The 16,344-nt window shown below is 37.2% G+C and overlaps 1 protein-coding gene across 11 annotated transcripts in view; it reads left to right on the top strand.

Moving 5' to 3' along the window:
• The window catches only part of LOC18440113 (GPI transamidase component PIG-S-like protein), a 68,444-nt gene that overhangs the window by 19,702 nt on the left and 32,398 nt on the right, over window positions 1-16,344 (top strand). For 6 of the 11 annotated variants that reach the window (XR_002281932.2, XR_002281931.2, XR_016057915.1 and 3 more), the window contains exons 5-7: window positions 11,006-11,079; window positions 14,652-14,736; window positions 14,824-14,913. Coding sequence is in view for 7 of the 11 variants with exons in the window: in XM_020670876.2 (XP_020526535.1) it covers window positions 11,006-11,079; window positions 14,652-14,736; window positions 14,824-14,913 (249 nt within the window). In the remaining 4 variants the exon portion in view is untranslated. Of the gene's footprint in view, window positions 1-11,005; window positions 11,080-14,268; window positions 14,578-14,651; window positions 14,737-14,823; window positions 14,914-16,344 lie in introns of those variants that run through there. The other 5 variants (XR_016057916.1, XM_088869946.1, XM_088869945.1 and 2 more) reach the window with 3 other exon arrangements.

The following is a 16,344-nucleotide window of genomic DNA, read 5'->3' as shown; positions in this document are numbered from 1 at the left end:
CTCAATACTGCCAGATGCCACGTTCTACTCTATAGCCCTCACGTCACTCGATGCTACATATACCAGACCCTTGCCCCATAATGTTTGGTGTTCCTTCTTGGAGGAGTTGAAAAGGGCACCCAATGTCACCACCCTTTAGGGAGGGAATACTTTCGTCTTGGATCCCCTCTCAAAGCAGCCTTTTCTCCCTTGTGCTTCCTGCTCCTGTCTGGCAACCACCTGGCCCTAATTCTCCTGTATTCTTCGTTGATGGTACCCCCTTGATTCCTTGGCCCTCCCTCAGACATGCCCCATTTCCAATCCTTAGACGTCACCATGGAGATGACCCCAAGCTCTCTGTTTAGCCCACTCCCCCATGTCCACTCCATGCCTGAGGGATGATCTCTTTACTCCACCCCTAGCCTGCAACTGGAAATCAACAGTCCCTTCAATTCCGATGACAAATCATACTGCGTGGTGGATTCTAGGAACATTGAGCGCAAATGCTAAGCCAACGCAATTTCAGTGATGTTCTACAAGCTTTGGATATATGGTGACCTCACATCTAATATAAGCAAGATGAGGAGAAATGATGCTGAACCATAGAGAAAGGTAAAAGAGAAGGCCATAAGGGAGCTCCCTAATCTGTCATGCAGTGTAAATTATGAAAAAGGAGAACCCACTAGTCCTATCATTGGCTCCTCCACCTTGTAAAGCCACATCCTACGCGCCCCTAGAGACGCCTAGCCTCATCCTTTAAATATCCTAAATGAAGATTTTAGTTTGGAAAATCATGGAGATTTTATTCTCAGAAGCACAATTTTTTCCAGCAACTAAATATTTTTATTTTTGGAAGGTATTTGACTGCTATTCACCCATTTTGAGTTTAAAACAAAAAACATTTGATCGAGAACCCCCCTGTGGATTGAGAGACATGGTTATTTTATTGAAAGGTGCTCGAACTTATTTTTTTGCAATGAAGACAGTTTTTGTGATGTGAATGTCATGACTTTATATCCCTTCTTACTAGAATGTTTTTTGGCCCACCCCAAGTTTTTATATTGCCTTTTTTAGTCTATTTTTAACCAAAAAAAAAACATGAGAGAAAAACTCCATCGAAATTATGAAAAAAGATTATTTTACTGGAGAGTGTTCATCCTGGAATTTTGCAGTATGACCTTTTTTGTGATCATGCTGGAATTTGCAGTATGACCTGTTTTGTGACGTAAATGTCATTTATTTCCCTGCTAAAGACTATTATTTGGGATTCACACGATGATGTTAAATTGTGGTTTTGAGTCTACTTTTCAACAGAAAAAGTTTGAGGGAAAAACTCTTTGTGGATTGAGAGAGAATATTTTTTTAATTGAGGGATGTTCATCCTGATTTTCTGTTATATGAACTGTATTGTGATGTGAATGTCACCAGTTCATAGAATAACTGAATGGTGTGATTTGGGGCTGGTACTAAGTATGATTTTGTATTTTTGAGTCTAAATTTTTATACTTCAAAAGTTGGAGAGAGAAATTCTCTAAGTTGAGAGATATCGTATTTTCATCAATGGATGCTCATCTTCTATTCTGCAGTAAATTGAAAGATGTGACATGTTAAGTCACGTTTTTGTACTCCCTTGATCGGAAGGCTTTTTAGGGTCATTCTAAGTTTTATAGTGTGCCATGAGTATGATTTATGACAGTAAAACTTCAGAGAGAGGTCATGCAATATTAAGGAGATATGACACCCTATGTGAAGGGTGCTCAGTTTGAAAACTGCAAAAAAAAATAAACACAATACATGTAAAAGGCATCTTGTTTCCTCTTCATTTTGGGCAATGAAGGGATCTGTAAAGAGACTTGGTGGTAGCCTAGATACCCCAAGATCAGTGGAAAAATCAAAGTTGTTACCTTGTTTCTGGTTGATGGCATGGAGAAGAGTATTTCCTTATTGTATGAGTAAGGGAGAATCTAAGGGCCCAAGAATTGGAAGCGTCTCTGACAATATGTAAATAATGACCAAGTGATTCTCCATAAGTTGTGTGCTCTTCCAAGACCATAAAACTTCGTCAGCAAGCAAATTCTATCCCACATTACTTAGTTAGGTCATATAGGGAAATAACATTCAATAACTTATAGCCTTTTTGAGTCTAACATGACCTTTATTCTTCTTTTGATTTTATCTTGGCTGGTTTTGTGTATATGTATGGAGAGCAATGACATTAGTTGATAGGTGCTAACAAGTTTGAAAGAGATGCCCTTATGCATATGTGCCTTCTTGTACTTGTGTGAACTACTTAAGGTAGTAAAACATATGGAGATGTTTTGGGTTGTGATCAAGGTCTATGGCAAAAGTATCAAACACGAGAGATGGGTATGGCTCATTCGAATATGTAGCACAAAGAGAGTGTTGTACCGATTTGCATGTTCCGATAGAACCTTGTTTTGGTGTTCGTCCTCCCGGTAATGTCTTGTGATATGGTGTGTTGCATGTGAAGAGCTGTCCAAATCGCCAAGAAAATGTGTATTTTGGAAATTTGTCGGGTTTTGATAACTATCTTTTAATCGTGCTTTTGTTTTGGATAAAATCATAGATGGATTTTATGACTCCTTTTGTGGCTATAACATGACTTGGTAAAAACATTAAAGGTGAATGCAGTAAAATGATTTTCAAAGACTAAGTAGTGTTGCAAAAATTGAATCGGACCATTTGTGTGAAAAACCGAGGTTAATGGGTATGTTTTGAGAAGTCTTGTAGGTCCATCAAGTTTTGTGAAAATCATACCAAATTGCTGTGGTATTTTTCAATTATTGCATGTGAATATATACCAAGTCAAGTGTTTTGATAAAAAGGAAAAACATTGAGTCTTGAAATTATTTTTATGAAAATGGGAGAAGTGCCACTTATTTTGCGCAAGTATTAAAGTTCCCATAAATCTTAGATAATACCAATTGGAATCCTCGCCTACGTAAGACCTAGATACATATGGAATGTCTTGGGGTGCCGATCTTGTCACATTCCCTTGGTATATGTAGGTGGATAAGATGGACTTGGTTTGTATGGAATTACAAACAAGAGATAATTGTGGTTGAACCTTAGTGGCTTGGAGAACTTTGCATATTGCAAACCCAGGCAAGGGATATTTGGACATATAGCTTGCTGAACAAGCTCATGGTGTGACTATGAGGGGCATTGAGAGAGTACCTGATGTACACGTTTCTGATTTTGAGTGGGTCTGTAGTTACATAGTTATTTTTGGATGCTCGGATACTTAAATATAAAGGTGTTCCATTATGAACTGCCAAAGGGATCCAGATGACTTAACATTTCAGTGGGAGTACCTGTTTATGCTTGGTGGAGCAACTGGAACAACATACTATGATGTTGTCCACCATGAGATTTGGATATATGGTCTAGTTGTCTAGCTGCAAAAGGTGTAGCATGATTGAAGAACTTCCTTGAGCAGTTAAAATATGACCCCATGCGAAGGTGTGTGAAGATTTTCTATGACAACAAGTCTATGATTCACATTGATAAAAGGTCACGGTTATATGAGAAGACAAAGAATGTTAAAACAGACTACTGTAATGAATGGGACGAGATCTGAGCACCAGAGAAAGAGGCTTTATGTCTCCCACAAAGGCTACATTAGTGAATCCTTAATAAAAGGATGGATGGCAAAGGAGTTTGCTGAGCTATGTGTAACATAATGGGCATAAGAAAGAGCATGTGAGATATGCTTCAGAGAGAGTTGTAATCGGGATGAGAGTGTGTGAGGGAGAGTTTGTAAGGTCTTCAAAGGCCAAGTGGGAGATGTTGGGGTTATGTGGCCCATAGTTCAAAAAAACAGACCGCCCAGCGCCTAGGCAGTCTAGAAGGCTTGGGCACATCGCCCAGGCCTAAGCGATCAAATTGGGCAGTCTTCCCTGGGCGGCCGCCCAGGGCCTGCGCCCCTCCTAAAGGCGGAAGTGTTTTTTTTGTTTTTGTTTTTTCATTTATTTCAATGATATAAAAGTTAAGAATGATGGATTTTAGGTTCATTTTAACCCTAAAACCACTAGAACCCCTTTTAGAGTAACAAAAACCTCCAAAAAACTACATTTCATTGGATCTAATCATCGAAGTGTTTCTCAAAGTTTGGAGTTCAAGCAACCAAAGCAAGTGCATTTTTTAGATTGCTTATTTTATTTTTAGATATCTTCTTCTGGAGTTAGTCGGAGTGGAGATTCAAGTTGGAAATATGGATACAGACCAAATCCAAATGACAAAGTTGCGTTAGATACAATTTTTGTATAAAAGATACAAAAGGAGGCATAAACCGGTTTAAGAAACATCTTGCCGGTATTAAGGGGGATGTTGCCCCTTGTAAAAATGTTCTTGAAGCTATCAAGGAGGAGATTGAACAATTTTTAAGTTATGGAAAGCAAAAACAAGAACAAAATCCTTGTCATAGATCTATTTCTGCTACTCTTAGAAAAAGTGATCCGAGTTGGAAGTATGGGTACAACCCAAAACCAAATGATAAAAATTGTATAAGATGTAATTTTGTGAAAAAGATACCAATGGGGGCATTAGCCGATTCAAAAAACACCTTGTTGGTGTTAGAGGTAATGTTGCTTCTTGTACAAAGGTTCTTGAAGCAGTTCGAGATGAGATTAGGCATCTTCTGCATTTTGAAGAATAAAAACAAGATGAAAATAAGCCTTATTCTATGGAAGTATCTTCTCTAGTTTCTAGTCGGAGTGGTGATCTGGGTTTGGGTTGGAAGTATGGTTTTAACCCTAATCCAAGTGATAAAAATCGTATTACATATAATTAATGTGGAAAAGATACTAATGGGGGCATTTACTGGTTTAAAAAATACCTTACCGGTATTACGGGGGATGTTGCCCCATGTAGAAGAAGATGAGGAGGAAGAGGCAGATTCAGAAGAAGCAGTGGAGGACGAGCGTTATATTGAAGAGGGAGATGACTCTGATTATGATGGCCTCGACTCTGATGCATATGATGAGACTTGCCCTATTGATATTCCTTCTGATGATGATGATGACTGAAGACTCTTGCATCTTAGTGCTGACTGCTGAGTGTTGAGTGTTGAGTTTGTTGACTGTTGTGTTGAGTCATGAGTGTTGACTTTTGTTAGACTGTATATTTTCTAAATTTCTGTATATTTCTATTGTGTTGAGTGTTGAGTTTTATATCCTACACTTGTATGGTTTTACAGTTTACTGTTTTAACGATATAGATTATCAAAATTCTCTTCTTGACTTCTACCGCTTTTTTTTTTTTTTTCAACTTGGAATATGGTACGTTGGGATTTTTTCTTTGTTTTCAATTGGGCGGCCGCCTAGGTTTTGCGCGCTCGCATAGCGCTGTTTGATACATTGATGTGGCCATTTATAGGCCTTTTGAGAGCATGTAAAACTATGACTATAGTGATGTGATAGATCCAGTGGGAGTGTGGTCCAAGGTGGACTGTGAGGCATCAAAAATGCCGTGACTCACCTGAGTTTTTTATAGGCTATGACGCATATTGATGTCTAAAAACGCATAGCCCTGGGCATTTGTGCACAGTCGATAAAGGTTTCGATGTAGGGTCATCCTTTGATGAGGTCAGAGTTGCGCTCAGGGTGGTTGGCCAAGGGACTGGGTGTGATCTCTCTGTGGTGGTTGATCGAAGAGGACAAGGGCCCAATCTTCATCATTATCATCGCATGACATATACACTAGATAGTCATCTGGGAAGCTGGGGCAGGGTGTGTGTCATGTACAAGTGTCAGGGATGTCTCACTGCAACACTGGAGTGTGTTGGAAGGACCCATAAGGTATTGTACTAGAATAGAATGGGGTCTGTACTTTTCCTTAGGGAGGAACTTGTAATCTATTGGCTAGGATTGTGTCTCTATCATTTATTGGCTAATTTTGATAGTCTAAGCATGAACCCCTGCGAAGGGGTGTGAGTCACTGGAATTGTTGGTTCAGTTTAAGAAAATTATAGTGAGATGCGGCTTCTAGAAGGGATGGAGTTGTCTGTATATTTATGATATTCCTAACTCTTTAGACCTAATTCCCATCAAATTTTCTTAAATATGTTTACTTATGTTTTGATTATATTTTAATTAATTAAATTAAATTTTTTGATCTCCTTGCATATTTTATTATAGTAAAAAAAGATTTTTAAATAAGGAAAAATTAATTTTCTAGATTTATTTAATTCAAACAAAAATATTTTTTGGTTTTCTAAAATTTTTGTTATTTATCTAAAATCCTTTTTGGGGTGAGGGGGCCCATTTGGGCTTTGAGCCTACCACATTTGAGCCCATTAGGTGGCGGCATGGGGCCCACATAGCTCACTATTTGTGGGACACCTCGCATATTCCATTCTTTCTTTTTAGTGTGTGGCTTGTTATGGAAGCCATAAACTTGTTTTGAAAATAAAAGGAAGGTTTTATGGAATAAGGTTGATTGATTTAAAATAGCAAGGTGTAGAGATTGATTGAAATTAGATTTGTAAATATATAGTATTTTCTCTACACAAATATTTGATGGGAATGGAGTTATGGAAACTGAGGGATAATAGTTCTAGCTCATTCCTTTAATCATGATGGCTGATTTAAGAAATGAAGAGCTAAAATCTCTTCACCCCATAGGTCTTCAAGATGTACGGTCAAGATTAAGTCTCATAATGATAGCAAAACTTTATGCCTCAAAACTCTAGCCTCCTATCTATAAATATTCTCTATGAGGGTGCATTCTCTACACTTGTGAAATTGGATTGGCATCTCTCTCTCTCCCCTATTGGCAGGTATGCCCATCTCTCTCTCTCTTATTTCTCTCTTTTACTTAGGGTTTTCAGTTGCTTTGAGCTTAGAGTAAACCCTAAGGGGCATGCCCAAGCCACTAGAGGGTGGCACCCCTAGACTAGATGCTACTTGTGTTATTGTCTTTGGCCATGAGATTGCTTTCATCCCATGTCGTGCTCTTAAAAGGTTTTGCCTAGGATTTCTGATTTATGAGACAATATTAGGACCAAGATCCTGTGTGCCTTGGTGGAAGAGACCCGGTATGGGGTGTACGAAGCTCTTGGGGGGAATCTAAGGCATGGTACTTGGTATTTTAATTGTTCCATGTTTCTTGATTCTTCATGCATTGTATTTTTGTATGGTTATATAGAATTGTAATGGTATGCAATAGAAGATCCTAGATTGTATTAGGCTGTATATTTTATGAATAAAGTTGTACTTTTGGACACCAGTAAATGTTCTAGCCGGTATGAATAAAAAAAAAGACAAGAAATTTTTTTAACTTTACACACTTGGCTAGATCACATTGTCCATCTTTCACCTTGGAATTTGAATCATCAACTAATTGTAACACGAGAATGATATTTTTCTTTATATGCGAGCAAGAAAAGTGTTGGAAAGAACTAAAGGTTTGCAAGGAGACACTGATGTATTTCATACATGTGAGATGGGGGTGAATACTTCTCTCTCCCTGTAACTTTCCCGTAATATGGAATTAAATTCGAAAGCTTACCAACATCACTAGAAACATGATCTGCTGCCCCTGAGTCGTTAATTCATGCATCTCATTTTCTGTCTAATCTTCAAATTTGAAAGAATTGCAAAGCAAGAGAGATTTGTTCAGTTAACCCTAATTTCATATCTGCTCCTTGTCAAATCTGATTATTTTTCTCCACTTCCTTCTCTTAATCTTCCTTCTATCCTGTCCCACAAACCGTAATCCCATCCCTTTTCACCTTCTCAAAACTAATTCCATCCCTTCTCCCCTTCCTCTCATATCTTAATATTCCTTTGATCTTTTCGATAAACAAGTCACTCTACCTCTTAATTTTCTGATTTTGTTCCCCTTCTTAGTCTACTTTGGTCCTCTGCCTTAAATTCTCCCTTCCAAATCCTTTTATCCTTTGTCTTTTTTCCCCTATTTTCTCGATTTTTCTTTATTACGAAAAAAAAGTCAAACAGCTCTCCAAAATCGATCTTGAAAAAGGAAATCTTTCAAATCAATTACTCCATAGAGAGAGAGGGAGAGACTCTTTTTTTTGCTTTTTGTTTTTTTTTTTTTGGGGTGGGGGAGGGAGGGGCGAAGAAGTTGAAAATCAAAATAAAAAACTTTCAGGAAATCCGTCCCCATGTGATGGCTTTTCCTTCAATTCTTTATTTCTTCCCTAAGTTGTTTTTAGAAAACTAACCTCAACGAATTTAGATACATGGAAGCGTCAAATCTTGCGTTCTATTCTTAGTCTTGATCTTATGATTTGTTTGGACGGACTTAATCCAATGCTGATAAAATATATCCAAAATGAAGGGAAAGACAATAATGGGGTTTGCAAGATGATTTCAATTCAAAATCCTGCATATGGTGTTGGATGTAGCAAGATCAAGAACTGTTTGTGTATATTACACCCATGTGTTCTCAAGAAGTGCTACTTGGGATTACAGATGGCTGTACCACAATAGAATTGTAGAATCCTCTAGCTAAGACTTATTTTCAAGTTTCAAAAGCAATGTCTAAGAAGCCAAAATGGTCCAAAACCTGGAAAATATTGTCCCCTATCATGGAGTGTTTGAACAAAATGACAATCATCTTGATCAACTTGCAGCTATTGAACAGTCCGTATTTGAGAAAGACAAGGTACAACAAACTCTTGCTCGCCTATGCCCTGAGTACCATTTGTTTATTGCCTCATTGTCTTTTCAGCCACAAATGATATCCTTGAAAGGACTACACCCTCTCTTGCTGCAATACGAGGCAATGTTTGTTGCACTGAGATGGATCTCGAGATTCACATGATGTTTCGAAAGTCACGTTCTCCCCTTTTCGTGGTCGTGGGAGAGGAAGAAACTTTAGAGGAGGTAGAGGATATGGTCAAAGTAATAACCTTGGAGGATGAGGTATTTTACTTTCTCCCGTTGCATTGTCATCAACTCAGCCTGCAAAGAATTCCAGCATCACATGTTAGTTATGTGTAAACGGTGGAGATAGTGCTGCCAACTGTTTATGGTCAAAGTAATGACCTTGGAGGATGAGGTATTTTACTTTCTCCCGTTGCATTGTCATCAACTCAGCCTGCAAAGAATTCCAGTATCACATGTTAGTTATGTGTAAACGGTGGAGATAGTGCTGCCAACTGTTTGTTCAGATTGGATTCCAACTCTGATGTTGGAAATTTAGGACAATGTGCTGTGGGAATCTTGGACCACATCAAAGGTCCAGTAATGTGATAATGTGACTAAAGTTTCCATTCAGCATGAAGCCCATATCCGTATAAGAAATGATGTTCGCAGAGAGAGAGAGAGAGAGAGAGAGAGAGAGAGAGAGCATATTACATTAATACCCCTTACAATGGTGCTGCAAATCATTAGACCCTCCTGATGATGAGTGGAGTGACCTAATCATTTCATCTTGTGGGTGTGTGCAGGTCTGTGCATGTGTGTGTGTTACAAGTAAGGTGTAAACTATAATACAGTATACCCCTTACAAATATTATATACAACATCAAACACTCCTTTACGAATCTTGATTTACAACACTACCCCTGCACTCCTCTGCATGCCGTTGCCCAACATGAGACACTGACTTGTATGTGATTTAAAAACAGAAAAATATAATTGCTGAACTAGTTGCTTAACTAATTGGATCTTTACCTAATTTAGCATTATGATTATGGCACCCATACATATATTGCAATTTTTAATCCCATCAATATTTCTTGGTCTTCTGATTAGTACAAGACACCTTAGTAGGTTGGGTAAAAGTAGAAATTTGTAGTAGAATAATCAATTATTTAATGAGCAGAATTGTATAGGTGAGATGTAGTGCATAATGCAAGACATATTAATAGGCTACCCTACTTCAACAGACACAAATATTTCTGAATATAATTGTACCTGCTGTGTGGATTTCTAGATACAACTGGTCCTACTAAAAATGATTGAAATGTTCCCCTATCTTCCTCAACTTGATGTCTTTACCCCAGTGTGGATTCCTTGCTTGGCACTGTCCAGGGATTCATATGAATGGAACAATGGACGTTGATCTGAATCTACTATAGGAACCGTTTCCTGTACAATGGCAGATTCACTGCTTCTGTCATAAAATTTGCTGATATCATTTGTGAGAAAGCTATTACTTGTGTGAGAAAGTTGGCAAGGAGGGCTGGGGGGTTGATTTACAAATGAAAAAAGATGACAAATAAATGGGGAAGGGAGGAATGTAAGAAAAAAAGGGAAGGGAAAATATGACGTAATATATGTTTTTAAATTAAATTCCATACTCATTTTGAAATGGTGTATATAACCAGGGCAAGACTCGTTTGACTCTGTCCAAGTTGGGATGATAACCTGTCAAAGGGTTAAACCTAACCCTAGAACCTAGTTGAGTCAACTTGAGTGAGTCTCAGCATGACCTGTTGGCTTTTTATTATAGCCATTTTCTTGTTTGCTCTCTTTTTCTGTGTAAGTTTTCACATGGGCTTTTCTCAGATAAATTCCTTTGGCGCTTACCCCATAAGGTCTTCAGAAACTCATACAAATGCATATATGTGCTTCTTTATGCACTCTATACCTTAAGATGTTAAACAATGTGACCTGCTTGCACTTATTCATGTTTTTTTGGTTTCAAATTTTTTCTATACTCCCATAATCAGTTATGTGACCTGTCTTGGGGGCATTTCATTTAAGCTTAATTTTGTGGCTTTCATGTGATTCTCCGAATACTTGCATTTTCTACGTCATCATTTTCAGTCTTCGAGAATTCAGTTTTTGGCTCAAAAAATGTTGATTTGACTTAAATGTTCAGCATGAATGAACTTAATGTCATGTGTTTGGTGGGTGGTCTCTCTTTTGCCCAAATTTCTCTCTCACAACCTTGAAATTTACTAATGATTGTTCTTACCTTGTATTTATTTAGATGTCCTCTGTAATTTACAGAAATTGGCTTTGATGTATTTTTGGAACTTAAACTAATTACAATCAAAATTTGTGATATTTTTCCATGATCAATTCTTCAGGTAAATTCAAATGAATGGTATTTGGATACATCTGTCGGGGCAGCTGGACAGTCAAAGATTCTGCATTTTGTGGTGTACATTCTTTATACCTTGCTTAGCTATTTCTCTCTTTGTTTATGTGGTTGATATATATGCATTCATGATAAATGTGATTGTAATTTACCATGCACTCTGTTCATAAATTCTTCTTTTTCTTTTGATTAGTTAGCAATAATTTAAAGGATCCATTGAGTTGTACCCTAAAGTTACACATAGACCAAAACCCATGAAGTAAAATAAAGTATCAAAAAGTGGGCTAGAGAAATAGAGACTAGAGGGAAAAGAACAAAGAAAACCATCAGTTCTCTGTGTCCTAGCCTCCTTTCCTAGCCTTTCCACGAGCACAATAGCCCTCTATAACCATGGTGGAATGAACATCAAATAGATATTCTCAAATGGTTGGCCTCTACCACTAGTTCCACTGGGATGCACTTGTAGATGGACCCTATCGAGGCTGAGGTACGGCATTTGGTTGTTGCATTTAACTGCATTTAACTTACATTAAAATGACATGGACATGAGTGTTTTCATCTGACATGGACACGTGTCTGACATGGTTCCGTGAAAAATACCATGCCATACACAAAATATTAATGTCTATAAATGGGATTATATTTTTTTATATAAATATGTGTTCAATAATTTAATGAAAACTTAGAGAAACAATTCCAAATTAGGATGCATGTCCAAATTTCAGACACAAGTATCTGATATTTCAAAAAAAAAAGAAAAAAAAAGATATGCACATCCAAAACTTTGAACATGTGTTAATGGTCAACATATTGTGTCCTATATGTCCGGCAGCAAAGTTCAAGACAAGCTAGGTGACGAATTCTAAACATGTCTGGCAAACATTTGTAAATTTTGACACATGTCATTGTTGGATATGCTGGAATTTGCTGGATTTGATAGCACCAGGTGGTGGAGGTGAAAAAAGTGGTTGTTGTGGAGGTCAAAATGATTCATGGTCCTGGTCTAGTCAGTGATGGAGTTATTTGCTGTAGCTCCACAAATGTAGGGCATGCATGCACCTGATAGATAACAGAGTGATCGTGACCATTTTTGAAACCTATATACTAGGAACAGTTCTCATTATCTTCTAAAACCTCTCCCATGAAGCCCGTTTAAGACTGTACAAGACCTACTTAAGTTTACGAATTAGACATGAAATTGTTGATCGATCCACAGGGGAATGCTTCATGTACATTTCTCTGTATAAAGTTCTATTGAGAAATATAATTTTCATGTCGACCTGTGACATATCTCTTAACTCAAATAATAGGTAGTAACATTCACATACAGCAAAAGTCTCATGAAAAAATCCCCGGAGTACTCTCCCCATAAATTTGATCTAAGAAATTTAATTTCTTTGTTGAAAGGAATTCTACTATGTGATGAAAACTATGACAAACTGAAAGTACTTAGATTTGTGTTTTGAAGCAAACAATTTAACAAATTCAGTGAAATTATCAATAAGGGACATAGCGTGTAGAACCACCAGATGAACGAAACAATTTTGATCCAAACATAAAATTGAATCAAATCAAAATGGGCTACACTTATCAAGACTCCTAAGAGAAAGGGAGTATCGAATTGCCAGTCTCAGAAGGCGTAACTTTGTTGATATCCTTATTGATACCATCTTCTTGTAGCTTTCGTATGTCTCACTTCGTCGAAGAAATTAGGCCGAATGCCTTCCATCAAGAGTATGTCAACCTACCATTAGTACAACAATGAGTTTGCAAGAAAGCATTACTTCTACTAAAAGAGGATCCATAACTTCCATTCAAGCAGTTTATGTGCTTGTCGATCATTATTTATGGGAAAAAGGCAGTACTCTATGTGAAGCTAGAAAACTAGATATCGAAGCTAGAAAACCTGCCAATATGATGATGGCCCTTGACAAGGTGCATGATATGAAAAGGTGCATGATATATTAGCTGCGGACACAGTAGCTTTCTTGAGGTAATTTTGAAGGTGGGCAATATGGGGGGATCTATGCTCCAGCTTGATTGGGGGTTTTGAGTGATTAATGTGTTTGAATGTCATTTTTAGTTCTTAGAGTTTTTTAAGTTTCTGGATAACACAATGGTTAAAATATGAATGAACTCGCTACAGCCCTCAATGCCCAAAAACCAAGCTAAGTGCATGGATCCCCATTTTAGTGGTTATTTAGTCTTGGAGTTCTCATATCAAATACTCTTATAAGCATAATCTTGTCCAATTCTTATTAATCACCATGTAATGTAAATAGGATTTGGAGGCTATAATTTTCCTCTCATTTCTAACTCGATATCGCACATTTAGTTAGGGATGCTAATACAACTGGTTATCATCATCATCATAGCCTTTTTCTAACTAATTGGGGTCGGCTATACAAATCATGGTCCGCCGTTCTGCTCTAAGGGCCATATCCTCAGTGAGGCTATAAGTTTCCATATCTCTTCTCACTACTTCCAACCATGTCCTTTTAGGCCAACCCGTTGCCTTTTTTGAGCCTTCTACTTGAACTAACTCGCACCTCCTAACTGGTGTTGTACTGGGTCTGCGCTGCACATGGCCAGTTCACCTAAGTCTACTTTGTTTCATCTTATCTCCTATTGGTGCCATACCTAAATTCTCCCAAATGAATTCATTTCGAATTCTGTCCCTTTTTGTCTTGCCACTCATCCATTTCAACATCCTCACCTCAGCTACACTCATTCTATGGGTATGTTGTTTCTTGAGTGCCTCACACTCCGCCCCATAAAGCAATGCTGGTCTCATAGCTGTCCTATAGAACTGACCCTTCAGCTTCATTAATATGTGGTGATCACATAAAACTTTGGTTGGACATGCCCTCCCAATTCTAATTCTATGTGAGTACAACTAGTACCGTGGAAAAATTCTTGTTCAAACTTGAGATGGTATGAAGTTTTTGCATTTGTTCACCTTCGTGCTCTCCTTTGTTTCAATTGTATAAAATTTGATTTGTTGATAAGCTAATACTAAAATAACAATTAAAAATAAATAAGAAGTCACTCTTGTGCATATTGTTGTGTTTAAAGAAAAGGCTGTCAATATAAAGAAAACATCCTCCAACATTCTTTTTGGAAGCATGTTAGGAGCCAGAGGATCGAGGGTGAAGATGATGGCCACTCACGTATACGCAAACGGCATTCAATAGTTTATAGATATCTCTGCCAAGTTGACAATTTTTTTCTTCCGTCTTGTGTGGGATGCAGGTAGAAGAATGATAACCTACATTATGAAATTGGTCTCTGTCTTTACCTGTTTAAGTCTTTAAGAACCAGTGGCATATTTTGGAAAGTGATAGTACTTGGTCCATATGCCTTATTCTGTTCATTTTGTGATGCAAGGTAAACTTCGAAGTTGATTGGGTTAGATATTTGTTTCTCTTTATTGTCAAGCCTTCCGGATGACAAATGGACAACAAAACCGTTCTGATTGATGTCTTGAAATTACAAAGTTATGATTTGTAATTAGCATTGTGGAATTAATGAACTTGTGGTCCATACATTCTATTGATTTGAGTGGCTGAACTTTGATTCTGAATCTTCCCTTTACAACAATCACTGTTCTTTGAATTATGTTTTTTTATCTGTAGGTATGTACCATCTGCAGATGAGTGCCCCTTAGTGTTACAACTTCCAGATGGAACCATTTCCTCAACTAATGGATTTATGTCACCTGTGAGTAATTCTTCTAGGAGTTCTTTGAATAACGATGTTGTCTTTTTGGATATCGCTTTTATGATTAGTTTTTTAAACCTAATGTAGACGTGGGGCGGAATCATTGTTTGGAACCCCACCAGCTGTTCAACAGATTCCAGAAGTGCAAGACTTTCAAGGCACACATTTTCTTCTCAGGTCAGATAACATTTATAATGGATAACACGATTGCATGTTTGTTTGAGCATTAGCCTGTTAGAGACTGTATCACTTCAACTTACATTGCACATGATTTTGTTATTTCAATTTTGGTGTGAATGGGCTCGTCTCCGAAGTTTGATCGCAATTGTATTAGATATTTAGACTAGTCAGTCTCATCTAATCTCATAGTTTTTATCTTAATAATGTAGATACCATATTATTGATATTTTCAGTAAATCATATCTAAGGTCGATACACTTGTATATGTATTATTATTCTCATAATGTTTTAGATGTAGCTCATTGTTTAATGTTCCACTAGATAGTTAACATAAAAAATGTCTGAGCAATATTAAGAATAGGATATAAAGTTTCATGGCTATGGTCAGCGTTTTAAAAACTGGACTGGCCTACCAAACCAATCACCAGCTGAACCGATCTGTGGTCTTGAGGTCCCGCAACTTTCTATCCTGGGGGAGATACATAACAACCACTTCTTAGAAAAGCAATTACTTCCTATTGGCTAGCACATACTGGGATTGAGTGGCTTTTGTCCAACCCACAATTGTGTATGATTTTTTTTTTTTTTGATAACTGTTAACAAATGATGAAATTACTATTCTATTCTTGTACAAAAAAATATTCTTGAATATATGTGTCATATTTGGCAGGGAAAGATTGTTCATGGGTAAAATGTAGTTCATTACATTCACTGTTAAATATTAAAAACCTTGGAAAGTTGTGTAAAGGAGTTGGTCATATCAATGTAAGTATTATTGTTCCTTCATCCCATGTGGCAACAGTTCACTAATTTTGAATCAAAATGATTAAAATTTGTAGAGGCATATTTAATCATTAGTGGACCCTTCTTCCATGTGGCTAAAAAAGGCATGCCAATGAAAAGTGCCAAATGTGTTTCATTGTTGGGGGTTCAAAATTTGAAAGATCTTTTTGTGAGTTGTTTTTTGAATTTATTGATGTGAACCAGAATATAAATTTTATATTTGTGTTCTGTGATTTTTTTATGGATTTTTTTTTGTTGTTGTAATTTTTTATATATATTTATTATTTGGGCACTTCCATACTACAAAGCTTCTGGTAATGGATGATCTGTAGCTTTGGCTCCTGCTCCACCTCTGCCTATGCTTCCAACTGTTGTAAATAATTAAGTTTTTATCTCTGTCTCTTCTATTTAAATCCCTGAGGACATTTTTGTTATTTCGCTGGACATTTTTGTTATTTCGCTTAAGGGATATTTTTGTAACTTCAGATTTTCACTGGTAATAAAATGCATATAAGTGGGGGGTGGGTGCCCAATAGACATCACCGTAACTCTCTTCTTCCCCTCTTTCTCACGTGACTCTCTCTATCTATCTCATCTCTCTCTCCAACTTTCTCTCTCTTCCTAGATCTTGATCTTCCTTACACT

This window comes from Amborella trichopoda, chromosome 6, assembly GCF_054954075.1.
Source record: "Amborella trichopoda isolate Santa Cruz 75 chromosome 6, AtrichopodaSantaCruz75HAP2 v2.0, whole genome shotgun sequence".
Lineage (NCBI taxonomy): Eukaryota > Viridiplantae > Streptophyta > Magnoliopsida > Amborellales > Amborellaceae > Amborella > Amborella trichopoda.
Note: the sequence above shows the minus strand (reverse complement) of the source record. Positions and strands in the feature narration are given on the sequence as shown.